At 40.0% G+C, this 22,479-nt stretch overlaps 1 protein-coding gene across 5 annotated transcripts; it reads right to left on the bottom strand.

Annotated features, from left to right (window-relative positions):
- Positions 1–385: 385 nt before the first annotated feature.
- On the bottom strand, positions 386–21,147 carry TMEM267 (transmembrane protein 267). Of its 5 annotated transcripts, none has more exons than XM_006056208.4 (4): positions 20,371–21,146; positions 18,269–18,392; positions 5,589–5,976; positions 386–2,265 (listed from the first exon to the last, which is right to left on the bottom strand). In XM_006056208.4, the coding sequence occupies exons 3-4, from the start codon at positions 5,898–5,900 to the stop codon at positions 1,930–1,932; spliced, it is 648 nt and encodes a 215-aa protein (XP_006056270.1). In that variant the 5' UTR covers positions 5,901–5,976; positions 18,269–18,392; positions 20,371–21,146; the 3' UTR covers positions 386–1,929. The 5 variants fall into 5 exon arrangements, with proteins under 5 accessions (XP_006056270.1, XP_044788342.1, XP_006056269.1 ...); XM_044932407.2 differs by lacking the exon at positions 20,371–21,146 and adding an exon at positions 20,040–20,140; XM_006056207.4 differs by lacking the exon at positions 20,371–21,146 and adding an exon at positions 19,894–20,032.
- Positions 21,148–22,479: the final 1,332 nt, after the last annotated feature.

Raw genomic sequence — 22,479 nt, 5'->3', positions numbered from 1 at the left:
GAGAATGTCTAGAGAATAGAGAAAACACACATGTACAAGGACGATACAACATAAGTTGTATTGACACAAGCTCTTCCACTAAGAGAAGGAACACAATGGTGGCATGGGAACCTGGTCACTATATCTCTACAGGTTACAACCACTGCTTTCAGAGACCACTTAGAGGACAATAAACGTTTCTCATGGTGGAGGTAGGAACAAAGATAAAGCCACACTTAAAATTTGAAGTGACTGTTTAAGCAAGGAGACATGGTCAAAGTGAGTTCCCATTCTAATAAGGTTAGGACAACCTCCAAAATGCCCATGCGACATTCTTATTTAAGGCCCTATATTTTTATGATATTAATTTGTTCAATACAGAGAAGGGAAAAAAGGGAGAGTTGTGTAATTCAGTCAGAAAAATGACACAAGATAACTTTATTTCCATGGATTTCTAAAATCAAATGCTTTAAAAAAATCTCTACCTTAATCAATTTACCCCCACTATATAATGTATACTATTAAACCAACCAAATTGACACAGTAATTGCTCTGGAAAGACAAGAACGGATTGTAAGGGTGAATTATTTTATAAAATATAACAGATTGCAACCAATTAGTTAACAAGAAGAAGAAAAACTGAAGAGCCTGACCGTTTATAACAATTTACAGAACTCTGTTAACTTATTAAGAAGAACCTGCTTTGGATAAGGCATCGCTTCATCACTTCTCAGAGATTAAGGCACAAAATCACCAGCATTACAAACTCAAACGTGTAAGAAAATCTGAAGACAGCAGCTGGTACAAATGCTACAAAAACAAAAACAGGTGCTTTGGGGGCACTGACTTATATCAAAGTAACATTAAACTGCAAATGTAAAGCTTACAGCAACTCAATTTTCCTTCTCCAATGAAGGTTAATCATTTTTAAACAGAAGATCAACTTAAAGAACAGAGGAAAAAGCCAATCTCTTAATACTACCTTTTTTGGAAAAAAAAAAAATTGTCAGTATCAGGCAAATTTTTAAGAAATGATTTAGCTGGTATAGTATTTTAGAATAGCATATAAACAAATTGATAGCAACTAAAGCAATTTTAATGGCACATTCAGGAGCTTACATTTGAAATGACATTATTGGTTAGGTCCTTTTTTGTGAATTCTATGGTGATGGGTCAAGTATCAATATTTTGTTAATGTTAACTTTAAACAAATATTTTGTTAAATTTAGTTATGTTTTTCAAAACAGTTAAAACTCCAACACATGAGATTTGAGGGCAAAGATACTGAAAAGTAATACTTCGGTAGAATGTTACTACAGCCAACACATTATAATAATTTCCCAAAGTTATTTCTGAAACAATAATCTAGGTCTAATGCTATTGTCTTTTAAGAATATTATAAGTGCACTAAAGCAGTTTCTGCCAGTAGTCGCAACTCACTAAAGCACTTGGCAAATGAGTCAGGATCAAAATATATGAAATGAAGAAATGTTAGCATTCATTATACATCTTGTTCATAATCTCATTTACTTTGCCCATTTTTTTGTTTCAGTATCTCAGGAAAACTTGGATCCAAATAAAATGCTAACGTTCCACAAATTAATCATCCTAAAATTTGAGCTGTTTTTCATCAGGAAATGAATTACCTTAAAGGTATATTTCCAGAAAACTTAATTGGATGTTAATCTAATAATATTAGTAAAGCCAGATAAAGAAAAGAAATAATAAAATAAACCACGGAGTGAAACTCTGATATTGCACTACAGTGTTATAGAAGAAAGGAATACAACAAATACAGATAATTTTTTAAGAAATGTACATGCCTCCTGAGCAGGAGGATTTAGGAATTATAAGAATTACTATAAGTGCCTTATATGTGTTTTAAATTCACTTTAATGTTGGTTGTCATTGTCTCAACCAGTGGTCCTCAAAGACTGCCACGTGGTTATCTCACACATCAATATGAATTCCATGTTTTGAAGACATCATTTGTCTGGTCCCTGTGAAATACATGACGAATGAACAGATGTGAGGTAGAGATGATGTGATTATTACATAAAGCCAAAATGGCAAAGGAGAAGTTTTTCCAAATGGGCATATCCACAAGCCATGGCGAATTCCATCTCGGATGTGGTGTGAGGTCCAGGATATAAATAGCATCCAGGGAAGAAAGCACCATGAGTCTTTGAGCTTGAAGAAGTGCATTGTAAACTTTAGGGTCAGAACCACAGTGGGTATCACAGTAGAACAGTGAAGGAAAGGGCGTCGTGGAAGACTCAGAGCAGCCTGCAGGGAGAAAGCGGTAGCTAGTATCATCTCCTCCTTGGCAAACAACACTTTATAGATACTGCCTAACATCGTAAGTATGTTTTCCTGCAGTCTACTGGAAATGCAAAGGGAACATTTTCTATGTCACCTCCAAATACACTTTGCACTAAAAATGAAATCAAGATCTCAAGAACATGTGACTAACTTTTTAAAGTTTCCTACTATGTGCTCAGAAAAGTCACAATACAATTTATATCCTAAATGTATGGTTAGAGTAAATTTGGAGTTTTAAAGAATTGTTTGGGGCCTCTAAGAGCAATGAAAAAGTCTCACAATTGAATAAAATATACTTCAATTAAACATAAAAAACTGTGAGGTATAGTTGATTTACAATGTTATATTAATTTTAGGTATACAACATAGCTATACAATATTTTTATTGGTTATATTCCATTTAACATTGTTATAAAATATTGATTATATTTCCTGCTCTGTACATTACATCTTTGTATTTTAATTATTCTATACTTAGTAGTTTGTATCTCTTAATCCCTTTCTCCTATCCTGCCTCTCCCCACTCCATTCTTCAATTAATAAATGCATAAAAGGGGAGTATTTTTGTTGTAACTATTTTATATTAGCCCTGAATACTTTTAAATTTATTTACAAAAGCATTAGAAAGAGTGTATTATTTTAAACATGATTTGAAAGTTGAGCTAAATAAACCAATAGAATTTCTAAACCATTGTAAAAATGTAACCAATATCTAAACAAATGCAAGTTTTCCAGGCTTAATTTGTGAATGATCCATGGGAAACTCTTGGAGATGATGAAGGACAGAGAGGCCTGCCGTGCTGCAGTCCATGGTGTCCCAGAGTCAGACATGACTTAGCGACTGAACAACAACAACTTGCTAAACATCAATCAAAGAGTTTATTTATTCTACATTCTTATTCCTTCTCCCTTCTCCATACTTTTAGTTGTCTATTTCTATTTTGTCAAAACATAAAACATTTCTGCATTATGCCGTTTTAGTCTCCACCTTTGTTTTTAAGTTCTGTGCTGCGCTGTGCTTAGCAGCTCAGTCATGTCCAACTCTGTGACACCATGGACTGCAGCCTGCCAGGCTCCTCTGTCCATGGGGATTCTCCAGGCAAGAATATTGGAGTGGGTTGCCATGCCCTCCTCCAGGGGAATCTTCCCAACCCAGGGATTGAACCCAGGTCTCCTGCAATGCAGATGGATTCTTTACCATCTGAGCTATCGGGGAGCTACTGGAGTGAGTAGCCTATCCCTTCTCCAGGGATATTCCTGACCCAGGAATGAAACCAGGGTTTTAAGTTCTATACCCACAGCATAACATGCTCCCTAATAACAGGGTGGGATGGGGGCGCCTATGGTAGTCACTGCTTGGAGGAGAGCAACAGCCTCCTGTTGAGATGATTAGTAGTTATGCTCTGGATGTATGGACAGATATTGACTATTTATATTAATAGTTTCTAAGGAAGAAACTTCCCTGGTGGTTCAGACGGTAAACAGTCTGCCTGCAAGGCGGGAGACCCAGGTTCTATCCCTGGGTCAGGAAGATCCCCTGGAGAAGGAAATGGCAACCCACTCCATTATTCTTGCCTGGAAAATCCGATGGACAGAGGAGCCTGGCGGGCTACAGTCCATGGGGTAGCAAATAGTTGGACACAACTTGGTGACTAACACACACACACAAAGAGGAAACAAGATATTTCTGTTGCTTGCCTGATTTCTAAAATATTCATGCAGAACCTTTATTCATAGATAAATAATAAAAGAAGGATATATTATAAAATCATAGAAATAAAAAATAGATAGGGCTTCCCAGGTTGCACCAGTGGTAAAGAACCCACCTATAATACAGGAGACTTAAGAGATCCAGGTTCCATCCCTGGGTGGGGGAGATTCCCTGGAGAAGGGCATGGCAACCCACTCCAGTATTCTTATCTGGAGAACCCCATGGACAGAGGAACCTGGTGGGCTACAGTCCATAGGGTCACACAAAGTTGGATATGACTGAAGTGACAGCTTGCCCACAAAAATAGGTAAACTCTTACCAGTCCTGGTCTAGGACATGATTTTTCCTGGTTCTGTTCTTCACTTACTTCATATCCTGTGCTTGTGCTTGTCAGAAGTATGTGAAATGCTGCTCCGATATTATTCAATTAGCATTTGTCTTTATACTGGTGCCCTTGCTTACTACATATGTCACTTACAGAAGCAGTTTGAGAGGCTCTGCAGGGCTGGAGAAACCATCCATTCAGGAGGCCTGTGTGCAGTTGATAACACCAGATACATGCCTTATGAAGGTAGTCAGGAGACAAATCTATAGGTTTGCTTCTCCACATTCTGATACCATGAGCTAATGGGAACAAGGTTTAGGGGGTCTTAGGACACGACTGAACGACTTCACTTTCACTTTTCATTTTCCTGAATTGGAGAAGGAAATGGTAACCCACTCCAGTGTTCTTGCCTGGAGAATCCCAGGGACGGGGAGCCTGGTGGGCTGCCGTCTATGGGGTCGCACAGAGTCGGACATGACTGAAGCGACTTAGCAGCAGCAGCAGCAGTGTGCTAATGGACTTAACAGGTGGTTCAGCAGGTAAAGAAATTGCTTGCAATGCAGAAGATGCCAGAGACATGGGTTTGCTTCCTGGATTGGGAATATCCCCTGGAGGAGGGCACGGCAACCCACTCCAGTATTCTTGCCTGGAGAATCCCATGGACAGAGGAGCCTGGCGGGCTACAGTCCATGGGTTGCAAAGAGTCGGACACAACTGCAGCAACTAAGCACAGCACAGCATAGAACTTAATCTTTCCTTCAAGACTTGGCTAATGGATAACCAACAATGTCCTACTGTATAGCACAAGGAACTCTATTCAGTATTCTGCAATAAACCATAATGGAAAAGAATATAGCTTTAAAAAAGATTGTATATATATGTTTAACTGAACCACTTTGTTGTACAGCAGAAATTAACACAACATTCTAAATCAATTATACCTCAATTAAAAAAATAAAAGACTTGGCTAAAACATCTCCTATAAAGCCAGAATGGAACCCCTCAGTTATAATTATTGAACCTTTGCTCTGGGCACATCCACAGCACTTTGTGATGTGATATAATGTGGTCAGTAACATATATGAACCCTCAGGAAGGTGTTTGGTGCTCAAAAAAACTTGATGAATGGGCTTTCTTGTTTTAAAATAAGGCTAATCTTCTCTAGCTCTAACTAAACTGATTCTATAAATATCAATATCATGGTATCAAAGAAATCAAAGACCAGAAAAATTAAACATATAGGCTTCTTACCTTTAAAGACAGGGATCCAGATAGCAAAAAGTGGTCTATATCGATAACAGAGGCTAAAAATCCAGCTAAAATGATTTCTCCAAAGTCAGTCTTCTTCCTGATTCCAATGACTATTGCCCATGACCACATGCCAATCACGCAGTGTACTGAATTATCTGAAAGTGCACGAAGCCAGGCATTTTGTTGAATTATGGGAAACTGAAGAAGTCTGTCAGCTACTGTGCAGAATAAGCCCAGACCAAGGCTGGAAAGAAGAGATTCAGTGCTGCACGTCTGGAGCAAAGCATGAGTCTTCTCAGTCTCTGATGCCATTGCAAACAGTATGTCAGTACATGCTAAAAGCCATCACAAAACAAACAGCTTGTTCTTGTTTACATTCCCAGTCATCCTAAAATAGAAAGGAGAGAAAAATATTAATGAAGACTGTGGGATGCCATATGATATATAAATAAAAAATACCAGCAATAATTCTAGAAGTATAAAATCAAATTGTAAAAATTGGTGTTTCTTTCACTGTTTGCTTATTTTTGGCTGTGCTGGGTCTTCACTGCTGCTCAGGCTTTTCTCTAGTTGTGGAGAGCGGGGGCTGCTCTCTGTTGTGGTGCAGGGGTTTCTCATTGCGGTGGCTACTCTTGTTGTGAAACTCAGGCTCCAGGCACCTGGGCTTAGTTGCTCTGCAGCATGTAGAATCTTCCCGGACCAGGGATCAAACGAGTCCCCTACACTGGCAGGTGGATTCTTATCCACTGTACCGCCAGGAAAGTCCTTTTTTCTCTAACTGTTATCTGTAATTTCATTCCCCCCCACCCCAGCTTTATTGAGATATAACTGATACACAGCACTGTGTAAGTTTAAGCTGCAGAATGTGATGGTTTAATATACATATATATTGTGAAATGATCATAATACAGTTAGCATATCCATCACTTCACATGGGTACCTTTCAGTGTGTACAGTGAGAACATTTTATGATTTACTGTCTTAGAAACTTTCAAGTATTGAAAGAAATAGTATTTCTTAAGTTTATATATAATAAGCCACGTGGCTCAAAGAGAACAGATTAGCCTTGTAGGAACAACTGTTCAGATGGTAGCATGCATCAAGGGAAATTTAAGAAAACCTGCTGACTAATCTATTACTTTGAAGTCATCAAATCTTTCTTTCGGCAATGTGTACTACAGAGCAGTGGGCATCCACTCCAGCAACTGCTTTCCATACTTTTTCTGATAACAGCATCCCCTTCCTTTGGGAACAGTGCTCATCACAATACCCAGACTCTGGAGCTGACCAATTAGAACTCTCTGCGTCCCTTACTCATAGTAGTGATTACATAGCAATGACTAATTAGTAATAATTTTATAGTAGTGAATAGCAGTGATTACTCTGCTGATGAAGGTGACCCTGGCTAGGCCAACTGGACTCCTTATCAGAATTTTTCCAAGTGGACCTGATGGAGAAAGTTCCTTTACTTCTTATAGAGCATGGGCTCTACTACACGGAAGAGCCTAGGAAAAAAGAATCATAAGGACATCAAGTCCTCAGGACCAATCTCTAAGGTTCTCAGAGCTGCCCTGGTTCCTGCAACTCACCTTTCACTTCTATGAGCTACTTCAGGATTTTCTCAATAAGTCCCCTTTTCCTTACTATTATCTCTAACCAAAGGACCTTAACTGGCATAAAAAGGCAATCATAATTCTGAGTGCTCTCCTGGCATACAATATTGACATCACTTATCCAGTTAAAGTTATTAATATTGTGTGATACCTGAAGTTTTTGATTTGTATTGTTGTGTCTTAGTTCTGAGCATTAATGACTAACTAAATGATTTATTGAGAATGATTCAACTTCCATTCTGTAATAAAAACTATACATAGATCACTGTATATATTCTAACAGTTTATAGAGAAATGCAAAACACCTAGAATAGGAAAACACCTTTAAAAAGGTCTAAGTTGAAGGACTTTTACCATCTTCAAGTCTTACTATAAAGCTACGTAGCCAAGAATGTGGTGCCATTATGAAGATGGATATCAATGCAACAGAATAGAGAGTGGGTTCAAACAGATCCACACACATGGTCAACTGATTTTTGACAAATATGCAAAGGAAAGTCAATGGAGAAAAGACACTCCTTTCAACAAACGGTGCTATAACAACTGGATATCCATATGCAAAAATAATGAACCTCAATCCATACCTTCCTCCCTATATAAAAATTAACTCAAAATGGATCACAGTAAAAGTAAAACAAATCTATAAAACTTTGGGAAGAAAATACAGGAGGATATCTTTGTCCTCGGGTTATACAAAGAGTTCTTGGTAGCAGTATCAAAGCTCCATTGTTTAAAAAAGTTAATAAATTGAGCTTCATTAAACTTAAGAACTTCTGCTCTTTGAAAGACAATGTTAACAGAATTAAAACACAAGACATAGATTGGGAGAAAATATTTGCATATCTCATATTTGATAAAGGATATGTATACAGAATAAAGAATTCTCAAAACATGATCACAGAAAAACAGGCTGATACCAAGATGTACGAAAGATGTGAAAAGGTACTTTACAAAGATGATATACAAATGGTCAATAAGCACATGAAATATGCTCAACATCATTAATTATTAGGGAAATGGAAAGTAAAACCACAATGAGATTCCAAACATAACTATCAGAATGGCTAAAATTTAAGGCTGACCATTTCCAAATGTTGGCAAAATGTGGAGCGATCAGAACTCTCATACATTATTGGTGGAAATGTAAAATGATACAACCACTTTCCAGTCTCTGAAAAAGTTAAACATACTCCTACCATATGACTCAGTCATTCCATTCCTAGGCATTTACCTAAGAGAAACGAGAGCAAACATCCACACAAAGACTTGCATATCAATGCTCATAGCAGCTTTTTTTTTTTTTTTTTTTTTACATTAGCTTCAAACTGGAAAAACCCAACTGGAGAAACAAAATATTGGGGGGAGCGGGGGGGAAGCCTACAGTAAAAGCCCATAGGGTGCTTCCCAGGTGGCACTAGTGGTAAAGAACTCACCTGCTAATGTAGGAGCCCTAAAGAGATGCAGGTTCCGTCCTTGGGTCAGGAAGATCCCTTGGAGGAGGGCATGGCAACCTACTCCAGTGTTCTTGCCTAGAGAATCGCTTGGACTGAGGAACCTGGCATACTATAGTCCATGGGGTCACAAAGAGTTGGACATGACTGAAGCGACTTAGCACAAAAACTTATAGAACTGTACAAAGAATAAACCCTAATGTGAACTGTGGACGTTAGTCAATAACAACATATCAATACTTATTCATTAATTGTATCAAATGTGTGTGTGTAATGTAATGTATGTGCATGATCAGTTTTGTCCAATTCTTTGCAACCCCGTGGACTGTAACCTTCCTGGACGGACCCAGGAAGATCTGCGTCTCCTGCATTGCAGGCAGATGCTTTACCGCTGGGCCACTGGGGAAGCCAAACAAACATGCCACACTCTTGGAAAAAGTTAATAAAAGGGAGAAATGTGTAGAGGAAGAATGGATATATGGGAATACTTTCTACTCTGCTCAACTTTTCTATAAACCTAAAACTGTTATAAAACAAAGTATTTTTAAGAAGCAAATAAAGTACAGGAAAATGTTATAATTGTTAAATTTAGGTAATGAATATACTTTAGTTCATTATACTCTACTTTTATGTTTGAATTTCTTATCTAGAAATGTTTTTTTAAAAAGTACCTAGTATGATCCCACTTATACAAAATTCTAGAAAATGCAAGAAAGGAGGTGCAGGAAGGATTAAAAAGGAGCATAAGAAAACTGGAGAGACAGATTCATTACTTCATTACCTTGATTGTGGTAACAGTTTCATGGTTCATAGTTTCAAACCCACACCAAAATGTATCAAACTGCACATTTTAAATATATGCAGTTTATCATATGTCATTTATACTCCAATAAAGATGTTTAAAAGTTAGGAAAATATACTTTATTGTCAATAACAATAGCAGCCTTTCATGTAAGGAGCAATCTGAAAACAAGAAAAAGCTTATGGAAATAAAAAACCTGACTGCCCAAATAAAAACTCAAAATAAGCAACGCATAGTAAGATGAATGCTTCAAAAAACACAATTAATAAAAATACATTCAAAGAATTTTCTAAGAGCTTGAGGGAGAAAAAAAAAAAGGACAAAGAGTTGGACATTGAAAGAAAAAACAAATTCAAAAAATAAAGAGAGGACTTCCCTGGTGGTCCAGTGGCTAATACCCCATGCTTCCAATGTAGAGGGCCCAGGTTTGATCTCTGGTCAGGGAACTAGTGGAGAAGGCAATGGCACCCCACTGCAGTACTCTTGCCTGGAAAATCCCATGGACGGAGGAGCCTGGTAGGCTATAGTCCCTGGGGTCGTGAAGAGTCGGACACAACTGAGCAACTTCACTTTCACTTTTCACTTTCATGCATTGGAGAAGGAAATGGCAACCCACTCCAGTGTTCTTGCCTGGAGAATCCCTGGGATGGAGGAGCCTGGTGGGCTGCTGTCTATGGGGTCGCACGGAGTCAGGCACGACTGAAGTGACTTAGCAGCAGCAGCAGCAGCAGGGAACTAGATCCCACATGCTGCAACTAAGATCCTGAGCAGCTAAATAAATAAAAATAATAAGTATTTAAAAATAAATAAAGATAAAATCCTTAAGACCTAAACCAGCAACAACAGTTATCTGCAAAAGAAACAGAATGTAATTAACACCAACACCGAACACTGTGGGACAATTACAGAGCTCTGAGAGAACAGGACTATGACAACAGGGACTCTAAACATAACTAAATTACAGCATCAATGTGACAACTGTAAATTTTAAGATTTTTCCTTAGAAATTATAACACTTATATATAATTTTTTGGGAAAAAATAATCAAGGAGCAGGTCTTTTAAATTTTTATGGGAATAAGAGAAAAATACAGAAAACTTGCTCAATATAGCAAAGTAGAAAAGTAAACTATGAAGAAGACAATTTTACTCCCACCCTCACATACCAAAAAAAAAAAAGGGAAACAAACACGTCAAACACAAATACTATAATAGATGTGAATGTATTAAATTTCTCTATAAAGAGACAGCTTGGAAAAGAAAGAAACATCTATGAAGTTACTGTTCATAAGAAAACATCTCAAACAAAAAGTCTCAGCAATATAGAAAATAAAAAGCTGAGAAAATACCTATCTAGAAAACACAAACAAAATTAAGCAGCAGTGGTATTAGGCTGGTGCAAAAGTAACTGTAGTTTTGCATTGTTGAACTTTGCCATTTGATGTTGGAATACACTCTTAAATGTGGTTATGTTATATACCATTTTAATGTACATTTCTCGCTTTGTTTTTCACCAATGACTTATTACTTGCTGTTTATTTTACATTTATTTTAGACTATGGAAATGATGTTAGACAAAAAGCAAATTTGAGTGATTTTTAAAATCGAGTTCCAAATGGGTCGTAAAGCAGCAGAGACAACAAGTAACATCAACAACACATTTGGCCCAGGAACTGCTAACGAATTACAGTGTAGTTCAAGAAGTTTTGCAAATAAGACTAGGGCCCTGAAGCCACGGAGCATAGTGACCGGTCATCAGAAGTTGACAATGACCAACTGAGAGCAACCATCAAAGCTGATTCTCTTACAACTACATGAGAAGCTGCTGAAGAACTCAACGTCAACCATTCTACAGTTGTTTGGCATTTGTAGCAAATTGAAAAGGTAAAAAAGCCCGATAAGTGCGTGGCCTCAAGAGCTGACCAGAAAAAAAAAAAAAAAAAAAAAAACCACCATCATTTTAAAGTGTTGTCTTCTCTTATTCTACGCAACAACAAACCATTTCTCAATCAGATTGTGACCTGCAAGGAAAAGTGGATTTTTTATGAAAACCGGTGACAACCAGCTAAGCAGTTGGACAGAAAAGAAGCTCCAAAGCACTTCCAAAAGCCAAAGTTGCACCAAAAAAAAAAGGGTCATGGTCATTGTTTGGTGGTCTGCTGCCAGTCTTATCCACTATAGCTTTCTGAATCCCAGCAAAACCATTACATCTGAGAAGTATGCTCTGGTTGTGGATGCTCAATAAGTATTTGTTGAATGAATTAATGAAAATTCATCATACAGTGTATCTATTATCCACCAGGTATTGCCTAGTAAATGCTTAAATGGCATTTAGTAAAATGCAGCATTTTTCCTGGAAATCTCCATGTTTAGCAAGTGTGACTACCAGGTAATTCTTATGCTCACTAAACATTAAGAATTGCTAGGTTATAAGAACCAAAATGAATGAAAACCAAGAAACATTGCCTTTAAAGTCAGAAACAGTGCAGCTGTTATAATACTGTTCTGGCATTTCTAATCAATGCAATGAAGCAAGCAAGTGTTGACTTAAAAAACAGTCACAGCCTAAAAGTTGAGAGTTACGCTTTATTTGGTGGGAATTTTTAGGACTTCAAGCCCAGGAGATGAGCATCTCAAGTAATCCTGAGAGAACAGCTAGGCTTGAGGAGGAGAGGGGAGGAGCCAGGTTATATAGAAGTTTTACAACAAATGGCAGGTAGTCTGAACATTAAAAGATTACTGTTAGAGAAACCAGATATTCCAATTTAAGGAATTTAGTGCTTTTCTATGTATGAGAAGATGCAAGAGTCTGGGCTCACTGAAATCATTCATTTGCATTGCAGCAATCCTGGGGCCAGTACCCTGTGTTTTTCACATCCTGAGGTCTCTTGAGCTGACTCCAGGGAGAGGCTGCAATCTGATGGCTACGAGGTCGCAGGTATTCTTCTCCTTCCTGAGTTCCCTTAGGGCTCAGGAATTCACAGTGGAGAACGGAATGGATGATGACTGTGATATCCTTGTTTACTGGCAGAAAATACTCCATTTCTTGGGGCTTCCATCTGCCTGCAATGCAGGAGACCAACCAGGGTTTGATCCCTGGCTCAGGAAGATCCCCTGGAGTAGGAAATGGCAACCCACTCCAGTATGCTTACCTGGAGAATTCCACGGACAGGGGAGCCTGGTGGGCTACAGTCCATGGGGTCACACTTACCTGGAGAATTCCATGGACAGGGGAGCCTGGTGGGCTACAGTCCATGGGTCACAAAGGGTCGGACACAACTGAGCCACTAACACTTTTACTCCATTTCTCAGAAGAGAGGGAGGGAGGGAGAGTGAAAATGTATCATTACCCTCCTCAGGAAGGAAAAGACAATTACATTAATTTGTAAGTGAAATGACTGCCTATTCAAGATAATAAATTGAAAATTTTTAGAATTTAGAGCTTCTCAGGTCTCGCTAGTGGTAAAGAACCTGCCAGTCAACGCAGGAGACATAAGAGATGTGTGTGGGTTCGATCCCTGGGTTGGGAAGATCCCTTGGAGGAGGGCATGGCAACCCACTCCAGTATTCTTGCCTGGAGAATCCCATGGACAGAGGAGCCTGGCAAGCTACAGTCTATGGGGTTGCACAGAGTCGGACACAACTGAAGCAACGTAGCCTATCCTAGAATTTAAGTTGCAAAAGGTGGCTTAGCCAAGCCTAGAATTTAAGTTGCAAAAGGTGGCTAATTCAAGATAAATTATGAATATACCAGCAATAATTGTAAGGGGAAAGTACAGGAAAATGAACATTCATAACAGCAATAAAAACTCAACTATCAAGGATAAACTAAACAGATACTGTACCACACGTGAAGAAAATGACAGAACTGTATTACGTCAATCAGCTATGTAGAGCTCTGTGGCTTTGTGCTATGTTCCAGCTAAGCTGGAAATACACTTCCCAGAGTCCCCTTCCTTGTATGTGTAGTGCCAGCTATAGGAGACTCTGTACATGGAACTTGGAAAGCAGAAGTGAAACAGCAGCCATATTTTTAAATTCTGAAGGTTGGTGCTAGACACTGTGGAGGTTGCACGTGTTGTTGCTGATCTGTCAGCTCACCTTGCTGGCGTGGGCAGGCTAGGCCTGCAGTTCCTTCAACTCCCACAATATCTTCCTTCACCCTCTCCAAGTCCTGGGCCTCTCCTGCAGCTCGCCCACAGCATCGAAACTAAAGCTGGTGAGAGGCCAATGCAAATTGCAATGTCCTTGTTCTCACCCACATCCACCTTCCCTTCCCAACTGTCTAGCTGACATGCTTCAGGCCCAAAAACAGACTCAAAGGCAACTGCCTGCTCTCCCAGCCCCTACAGTTACAGAAGGTCTTTCTCATTCGTTTGCATGCAAAGTAGTTTTGCTTCTTTGATGGAACTTCACTGATAACAAGAGCCAGACCATTTTACTGAGTGGTTTGTAGAAGACAACATGGATGGTATTACTGTCCTCAAATTAATCTATAAATTTAATCCACTTCTAGTCAAAATCATAACAGGAATTTTCTTTTAGCAGCTTCACAGACTGTTTTCAGACTGGCATTCAATCTCAGGTGGCACTAGTGGTAAGAACCTACCTGCCAATGCAGGAGACATAGGAGAAGCAGGTTTGATCCCTAGGTTGGGAAGTGCCCCTGGAGAAGGAAATGGCAACCCACTCTAGTATTCTTGCCTGGAGAATTCCATGGACTGAGGAGCCTGGCAGGCTACAGTCCATTGGGTTGCAAGGATACAACTGAATAGACTTAGCAAGCAAACTTGCAAAAGAAGAGTGATGTGAACACTGAAAGGTGAACACAGAATCTGAGACAGATCAAGTGTGTGTTTGCAGAAGAGGGAAATGTATGTACCATTCCAAATTGGGAAGGAACAATTATTATTGCACTCAAATCCTGTGTCAGTTAGGTTTCTTAAGTACATGGAACAGAAAGCACTCTGGCAATAAAAGCAAAAAGCATTTATTAAAAGGATATTGGGAAATCACAGACTTGCCAGGTTTCAAGAGACAAGTTGCAAACTATGCCTCAAGCACCTCAGAGCACATGACACCAGACACCTGCAGTGAAGACCCCCCTGCCCCTGAATCCAGCTTACATTGCTTAACCCATCACCAGATATTATCACTGGCACTGCTGCTAGTTCTGCCTCATCTGCTGCTGTTATAAAAAAATTCTTGGAGTTCTGTTTCTTTGCTCTCAATACAAAATTCAGAGTTGGGCACTGGCTGGGCCTAGATCACATGCCCATTCCTGAGCTGCAAGGGAGGTTGGAAAAGATAGTATTTGGCCTTTTCAGCATAACTAGTAGAAAGTGGTTCTTTTCTCCTTCTACATGCGTTGGAAGAGGAATCTCAAATATATACTGTACTGAGCAGGATAATGACCAGTCTGCAATGGTAACGGGTTCCATTACAAAAGGTTTTAATTGCTAAGTAGTACTGAAAAGTCAATCATCAGGTGAAACCTGAGATTGGATCATCCGTACAATGCTCGGTTTTATATGGCGGAGTTGTTTAAACAACTTTAGATTTCAAAATGTCACATTCACATGGATTAGAGTGTTATATTAATAATACAGACCATTTCTCTGGTTAAATTAAGAGAGGGAATCAGTTTGACTGACTAGCTGCCTGGAAATTTTCCATGGTCAAGAGAGCTTTTGTAATCACTTTGGTACCAAATTTGGGATATTTACATGAATTTGTAAACAGACTTCTACATAGTCCAGCTGGCTAGACTTTTAGAGGAGCTCAAAAATATTTTAAAAATACTGATAGACACGATTGTATAAAAATGTAAACTGCATGGCAAAGTTAAAGAGTAATACATGAAGGCAATTTTGAAAATTTATGATGGAGAAAGATAAGAAGCCTTACTTTACAAAGAGTTTTTAAGATTAATGAGAAGATGGGACGGTCCAGTGGTTAAGAATCCGCCTTGCAATGCACAGGATGCAGGTGCAGTCCCTGGTCAGGGGGAACTAAGACCCCATATGCCACAGAAAAACCCAGCTCACGTGCCACAGCTACTGAGCCCACGTGCTTTGGAGCCCACACACCACACACAGCTAGCGTTTGTGAGCCACAACGCAAGACCCCATGTAACACAATGAAGACCCTGAGTGCTGCAACTAAGACCTGATGTAGCCAAAGAAAAAAGAAAAAAAGATTAACACAAAGAAAAAATAAGTATCTCAATAATAACGTGGCTATGTCTAAGAAAAGGCAATTTGGAAAAGGAAGAAATACAAAGATCAAGAAAAGTATTAAAATATTTCAACTTTATTGGTAATCAACTGAATTTAATTTAAAACAATGAGATTTCAACCTAAGACTGACAAAAGATCGCTAATGATCTGTTAGTGGTGGGGAAATGATCACTTTATTATAATAGAGTATTAGCAGTTGTATAAATTGGCATAACTTTTCTCAAACAATTTGACAATATGTACCAAAAATGATTAATAAATGAGCAAATACTTTTGACTCAGCATTTCCATTTCTACAAAATTACCCTAAGAAACTAATTAGATATATACAAAGAGTTACACGTGAATGTTCAGCATGGCATTGTTTATAAGGAAAAGTTAGAAACTATGTGTCCAAAATACAGGACTACTGAAATGAATTCCATATTATTATGCAGTCATTAAAAAATACTTATTCCCAATTTATTGACATATTAAATATTAAAATTTTAAAGGTATCCTATAAAATAATACATAAAGTATTACATTTTTGTTAAAAATACGTACATACATGTAAAAAATCTGGGAGACTGTTCATTCGGCTTACATGTGATCATTATTTTTTTCCTTTCTTTGATTTCCCCCAAATTTTCAATATCTATCATGAACACATGGAGAAGGCAATAGCAACCCACTCCAGTACTCTTGCCTGGAAAATCTCATGGACGGAGGAGCCTGGTAGGTTGCAGTCCATGGGGTCGCTAAGCGTTGGGCACGACTAAGCGACTTCACTTTCACTTTTCACTTTCATGCATTGGAGAAGGAAATGGCAACCCACTCCAGTGGTCTTGCCTGGAGAATCCCAGGGATGGGGGAGCCTGGTGGGCTGCCGTCTATGGAGTCGCATGGAGTCGGACACGACTGAAGTGACTTAGCAGCAGCAGCAGCAGCATGATGAACACAAAACCAATAAAACTCCTTTGAAAAGTTAGTTAGAATTAATTAAACTCAGACCACGATGCTAAACTCAGCTTCATAAAAGTGTAATTTTTTAAAATGTAGAAATATATATATAGCATTATAAATGTTAATAAAAATATTAGACTATACATTAATAAACATTAATAAAGTTGTATGTGTGCATGCATGCTGTCACTTCAGTTGTGTCCGACTCTGTGCAACCCTATGGACTGTAGCCTGCCAGGCTTCTCTGTCCACAGGATTCTCCAGGTAAGAATACTGGAGTGGACTGCCATCCCCTCCAGGGTATCTTCCCAACCCACGGACTGAACCTGTGTCTTTTACATCTCCTGCAATGGCAGGCAGGTTCTTTACCACTAGTGCAACCTGGGAAGCTGTAAAGTTGAATGTAAATCTCATAAGTCCAATTGATAGTATAATATAAAAATAATGTATTCACATTTATGTATTGGTTGGCACATGAAAAGTCTATATTAAAGATTTCTATATCTCTAGATGAAATAAATTTATGAAGGTTCCATTAATATTTTAATTAATTTAAAGTATTTAATTAATTATTAATTAATTTAATTAATAGTGTGAAGAATACTTGCTTTGTAGAGAACAGCTATTTTGTTAATGATATTGGACCCTAAAACAATCCTCAAATTCTTTTGTTGTTTAGTCCCTTAGTCGTGTCTGACTCTTTTGTGACCCCCTCATGAACTATCGCCCACCAGGCTCCTCTATCCATGGGATTTCCTGGGCAAGAATACTGGAGTAGGTTGCCATTTCCTTCTTCAAGGGGTCTTCCCAATCCAGGGATTGAACTCTTGTCTCCTGCATTGGCAAGCAGATTCTTTACCACTGAGTCACCAGGGAAACCCCCTCAAATTCTTAGTCATTTGCAAAAATGAAAAAATGAAAATTGTTCTCTAAAGCACAAATATTGAGTTATAGTCTACAGATTCTTCCAGGATTAGGAAATAATGATTTCAAGGTATTCTCAACCAAGAGATACAACCAAAATGCAAAAGAGACCTCCAAGGTCATGAATCCTTTCTATATACCTTAAGATTTATAGCTCCATAAATCATGAATCATTTGTTTCTACTTTGCAAAGTAAGCATTTGACACCTGAATGGATAAAGAAGTCAATGTGTTTAAAGGCTCAGTATATATAAAGTTTATAAAATATTCCTTAAACCAAAGATAACGTCATTATCCACTTAGCTGGATGGAAACTGGGACACACAAAGCTTGAATTAGTGACCAAGCCAGAGAGGTGTCACAGCATCAAACAATATCCCCCTCCTTCAGTAAGCTGTGGCCTGTAAATTAGCCCTAAGGAGAAAGGCGGCCAGTCAGGTGGATGAGTGCGAGGAGAACGTAGGCTGGGCACAGTATACACAAAGGCCTAATAGAACAGCTCTTCTGCCACTCAAACTTTGCTTCCATATGCATTTAATTACAGATTCACTGACAAATCTCATCCCAGAAAGCACACAGAAATAAAAGGTCATCATCCACCTAACTGCAAGTTGCATGAGGTCTCTGTAAAGCCATTTCATTACGTCCATCTTTTTTTACTCACTGAACAATTTTCAACCATCAATAAATATTTAAATGTTACTCACCGTATATTTTACTTGATGAGTTCAGATACAAAAATGATCAGGTAGCTAATGAAGTGTCATGAGCAAAATGAAACAAGAAAAGATCACTTAAAGTATTTAAATGATGATCCAAATTTAAAGTGATCTGAAAAAGAAAAAATTGTTTACAAAATAACTATATAGTAGTTTATGAATAGGAACGGATACACATAATAGGGTAGCACAAATCACATTTTAAATGGAAGGTGTAAGCAACTTGCTCGATGAGAGAGGAATAAAAAGCACACTTGGGTAAACTCCGAAGCAGATCCTTCAGCCCCAGTCAAGCCTTCAGTCTGCAGCCCTGCCAACATCTAGAACTACAACTTTGAGACCCTGAGCAGAACCACCCAGCTAAGTCGCTTCCAAAAGTCCTGGCCCAAAGATACACTGAGGTAGCAACTGTTTACTCTTTTAAGCCTCTAAGCTTCAGGGTAATTTGTTTTGCAGCATGGATAGTCAAAACAGTAGTTTCTCTTTTCAAGAAAGGTATAATTATGGCCCCAGAAACACACAACTTGAACATCTATTCCACTGCAACTCTTGGTGCAGATGTATAGAATAGATTCTGGGTATGAGAAATTTAATAGGTGTACTTCCTCTTACTATCTCTGATTAGAACACTCAGTCCACAGGGTCGCAGAGTCTGATAACGACTAAGCGACTGAACTGAGAACACCCAAGTGTCCCATTTTTCATTTCCCTTCCAGTTTCCCCACTTTCTGCTCCTCCTCCATAAATAGAATGGGCTCTAGAACCTCTTAAACTGTAAAATAGCTTAATGTTTATTTTACATATTCACTTTTGTTGGGCAAGTTCATTACGAGAATTGTAATTTTCTTTTAAACTTGTCATGCATGAAGCTAATGTGCTCAAGGTGTTTAATATGTCATGATACTAATACAAGGGGAAAGCAAGTTAGCAATCCTCAGCCTGTGAACTAAAGATATTTGTAATGATATCTGCCATAACAGCCAGTTACCCAGATCATCAATTTCCATGACTTGCAGGAGACACTTTCTGCAACAGCCAAACTCGACCACACATCATCTCCATTACAGTATAATGCCACCAACTATGGGGCCTTCAGGGCTTCCCAGGTGGCGCTAGTGGTAAAGAACTCGCCTGCTAAACCAGGAGACAAACGAGACACAGGTTCAGTCTCTGGGTCAGAAAGATCCTCTTAAGGACACGGCAACCCACTCCAGCATTCCTGCCTGGAGAATCCAGTGGACAGAGGAGCCTGGCAGGCTACAGTCCATGGGGTCGCACAGAGCCGGACACGACTGAGCGACTAAGCACTTGAGCCGGGAGCGCATTAAGGGCCCTCGAGCCCGGTAAGGATGGCAAGGGGCAACTCAGGCAAGAGCGCCGGCACCCCGCCCAGACCCAAGGAAACGCAAGGGGCGCGGAGCTTAGGTGAAGGCTGGACGCCTATGGGACCTAGAAGGCGCGACAAAGCCGAAGGGCTCCGGGCCACTGCCGGTCGAGCACACTCCACCTGCTCCCCGGTCCCATGCGCCTGCCTCCCTGGCACGCCTTCCCCACCGGGAACCTGGATGTTCTAGACTTTCAGATTCAAGTGGTCCCCGCTTCCGGCCTCCCACCTCAGGACGCAGTTTCGCGGCGTCCATACAGTCCGCTCCTCGCTGAGGACCAAAGGCAACCACTATCTGCTCCGCCTGCTGAAGCAAGCCTGTGACGCGAACGGCGGCCCCGCCCCCCCATGCCCTCTCCACCCTCTTGTCGGTACCATAGAGATGCCCGCCGCAGGCCAGAGCGGCTACATCATCGCCCCACTCCTCGCTACGCCGTTACGGAAGCCGAGAGGACGCCGGGATACTGGTTCCATTCCCCACCGACCGGAACGCTACTTGAGTGTTCATTAGGCGCGAGGGTGGGTATCTAGTGTTACCTCGAAAGTCGTGCTCCCTAAAAGGAGACATTTAGGACAGTGGGGTGGGAAGTGAAAAGTGCCTTATTGGTTTCCATCTTCAACATGAGGATTCGTTTTCGGCTTAGCCGGAGCTGTCCACAGCCCACCCAAGCGGCGGCGGGAAGCGGCGACACATAGTTAACCTCACCAAATGTGGGAAGCGTGGTCTTAGACGCTTGAGCTCGGAGACACCGGCTGTCCGGAATGTATTGAGATGTTTCCGACTTCCTGCAAGGGATCCTTTACGGCGGGCGTAATTTTTCACTCCGCGAGACCGCACGACTTTGCATGCCTGAAGCTCTTTTGTGGCGCTCCACCGCCCCCTTGGGGAGTTCTTGATACTCTGCGTTTGTGCAGTGGACTTAAGGGGCCGCTCCTTGTGGTCGGCAGTGACGAGGCTAGAAGGCTTAATCGTGACTATTAATTCCCTCGAGTCGAAAAAGAGACAACATAAAGGGTAGCTTGACCTTGATTAACTGGGCTGACAAGGTGCAGGTGTTTAGTAGGTCTGACCAGTTCCAACCCGACTCCCTGCTTTGAGAGTGGTGGGTGCTCTCCAAGCACCAAGGAGACATCTAGCTTGACATTTGACCCTAGGAAGTACTGGCCCAAAAGATGGGACTCAAAGAGGAAAATTTCTTACTCCTTCTTACCTACTTTCTCAAAACAAGTGTTGGATGTAGTGCAGGGGCAGCAGTGGGATTGTATCAATACTAATATATAGTTGAAGGAGACGGTAGAAAATAGGAATCTTCCATCTCAAGCAAACTTCTAGGTCTCTCACGGAACCTTAAGGTGTGGCTCAGCTTTTGCTATAGAAGTTTACATTGCTTGACACACTCTTCAGTTCAGTCGCTCAGTCGTGCCCGACTCTTTGCGACCCCGTGAATCGCAGCACGCCAGGCCTCCCTGTCCATCACCAACTCCTGGAGTGCACTCAAACTCACGTCCATTGAGCCGGTGATGCCATGCAGCCATCTCATCCTCTGTCGTCCCCTTTTCCTCCTGCCCCCAATCCCTCCCAGCATCAGAGTCTTTTCCAATGAGTCAACTCTTCGCATGGGGTGGCCAAAGTATTGGAGTTACAGCTTTAGCATCATTCCTTCCAAAGAACACCCAGGGCTGATCTCCTTTACAATGGACTGGTTGGATCTCCTTGCAGTCCAAGGGACTCTCAAGAGTCTTCTCCAACACCACAGCAAAAGCATCAATTCTTCGGCGCTCAGCTTTCTTCACAGTCCAACTCTCACATCCATACATGACTACTGGAAAAACCATAGCCTTGACTAGACAGACCTTTGTTGGCAAAGTAATACCTTGGCTCTGAGCTAATGGGAATGACTCAAGGAGGAAATTATACATATTTTACCTGCACAACTTAAAAGCTTATTAAACATAGTTATGCTGAATACATTAACCACAGTGCTTTTAGTCGTGTTACAGACAGGTTTTTTTTCTGTCTGAATGCAGTAACAATTTGGCATTACCCTTATGGCAGCATGGGTACATGTCTTACTCTAGTCGAGGCTTTCTGGAGTTATTTAGGGACGACATAGATGGTTTCCTGTGACCAAAACGGAACTTAGTTATTTCTGTGGTCAGTCTACTGCCCAAAGGGGCTATTCATTTACACACACTGAGTGTTCACAACATGCCAGACACTATGCTTGTTAATAAGACTATAACTTTATGGGGCTCAAATTCTAGTGGAAGATATAGACCACAAAGAATAAAAATGGTGATGTAAGAGTAGGGGGAAGACCCTCTGAGGGATATTTGTGCTGATACTTGAAGGTGGCAGGGAGCCCAGTGGGAGAGAAACTGAAGAAAGCATTGTGCTCAAATTTCTTACATTGTATCTCCTAACCTGTTACACTCTTGCTTTTTTCGTTGTGTTTTTCTTGTTTCCTCTGTTGCTTCTTCCCTTTTATGTGAAGAGGCTGGTCTTCTCAAGAAATCATAAGTTAATTTTATTTCTTGTTATATTTGGTATAATCCTGAAGTCTTTTTGGAAGTATGGTTTTTTTTTTTTCCCCAATAGACAGGTGCAATAAATAGTACTTTTGGTGAGCTTATTTCTCTTTGGTTTCATGTATTTTGTAGCATAGATCTTTTGAGATATTCAAAACAAATGAAAATATCTGGTAACATGAGACAAATTCAGATAAAATTTAGTCTTAGCTGAAGTGCTCCATTCTTAGCTTGCAGTGATATTGCCCACATTAAGGTTTTTTTTTTTTGAAAGAGCTGATTCTCT

The sequence above is a fragment of the Bubalus bubalis genome, chromosome 19, assembly GCF_019923935.1.
Source record: "Bubalus bubalis isolate 160015118507 breed Murrah chromosome 19, NDDB_SH_1, whole genome shotgun sequence".
NCBI lineage: Eukaryota > Metazoa > Chordata > Mammalia > Artiodactyla > Bovidae > Bubalus > Bubalus bubalis.
Note: the sequence above shows the minus strand (reverse complement) of the source record. Positions and strands in the feature narration are given on the sequence as shown.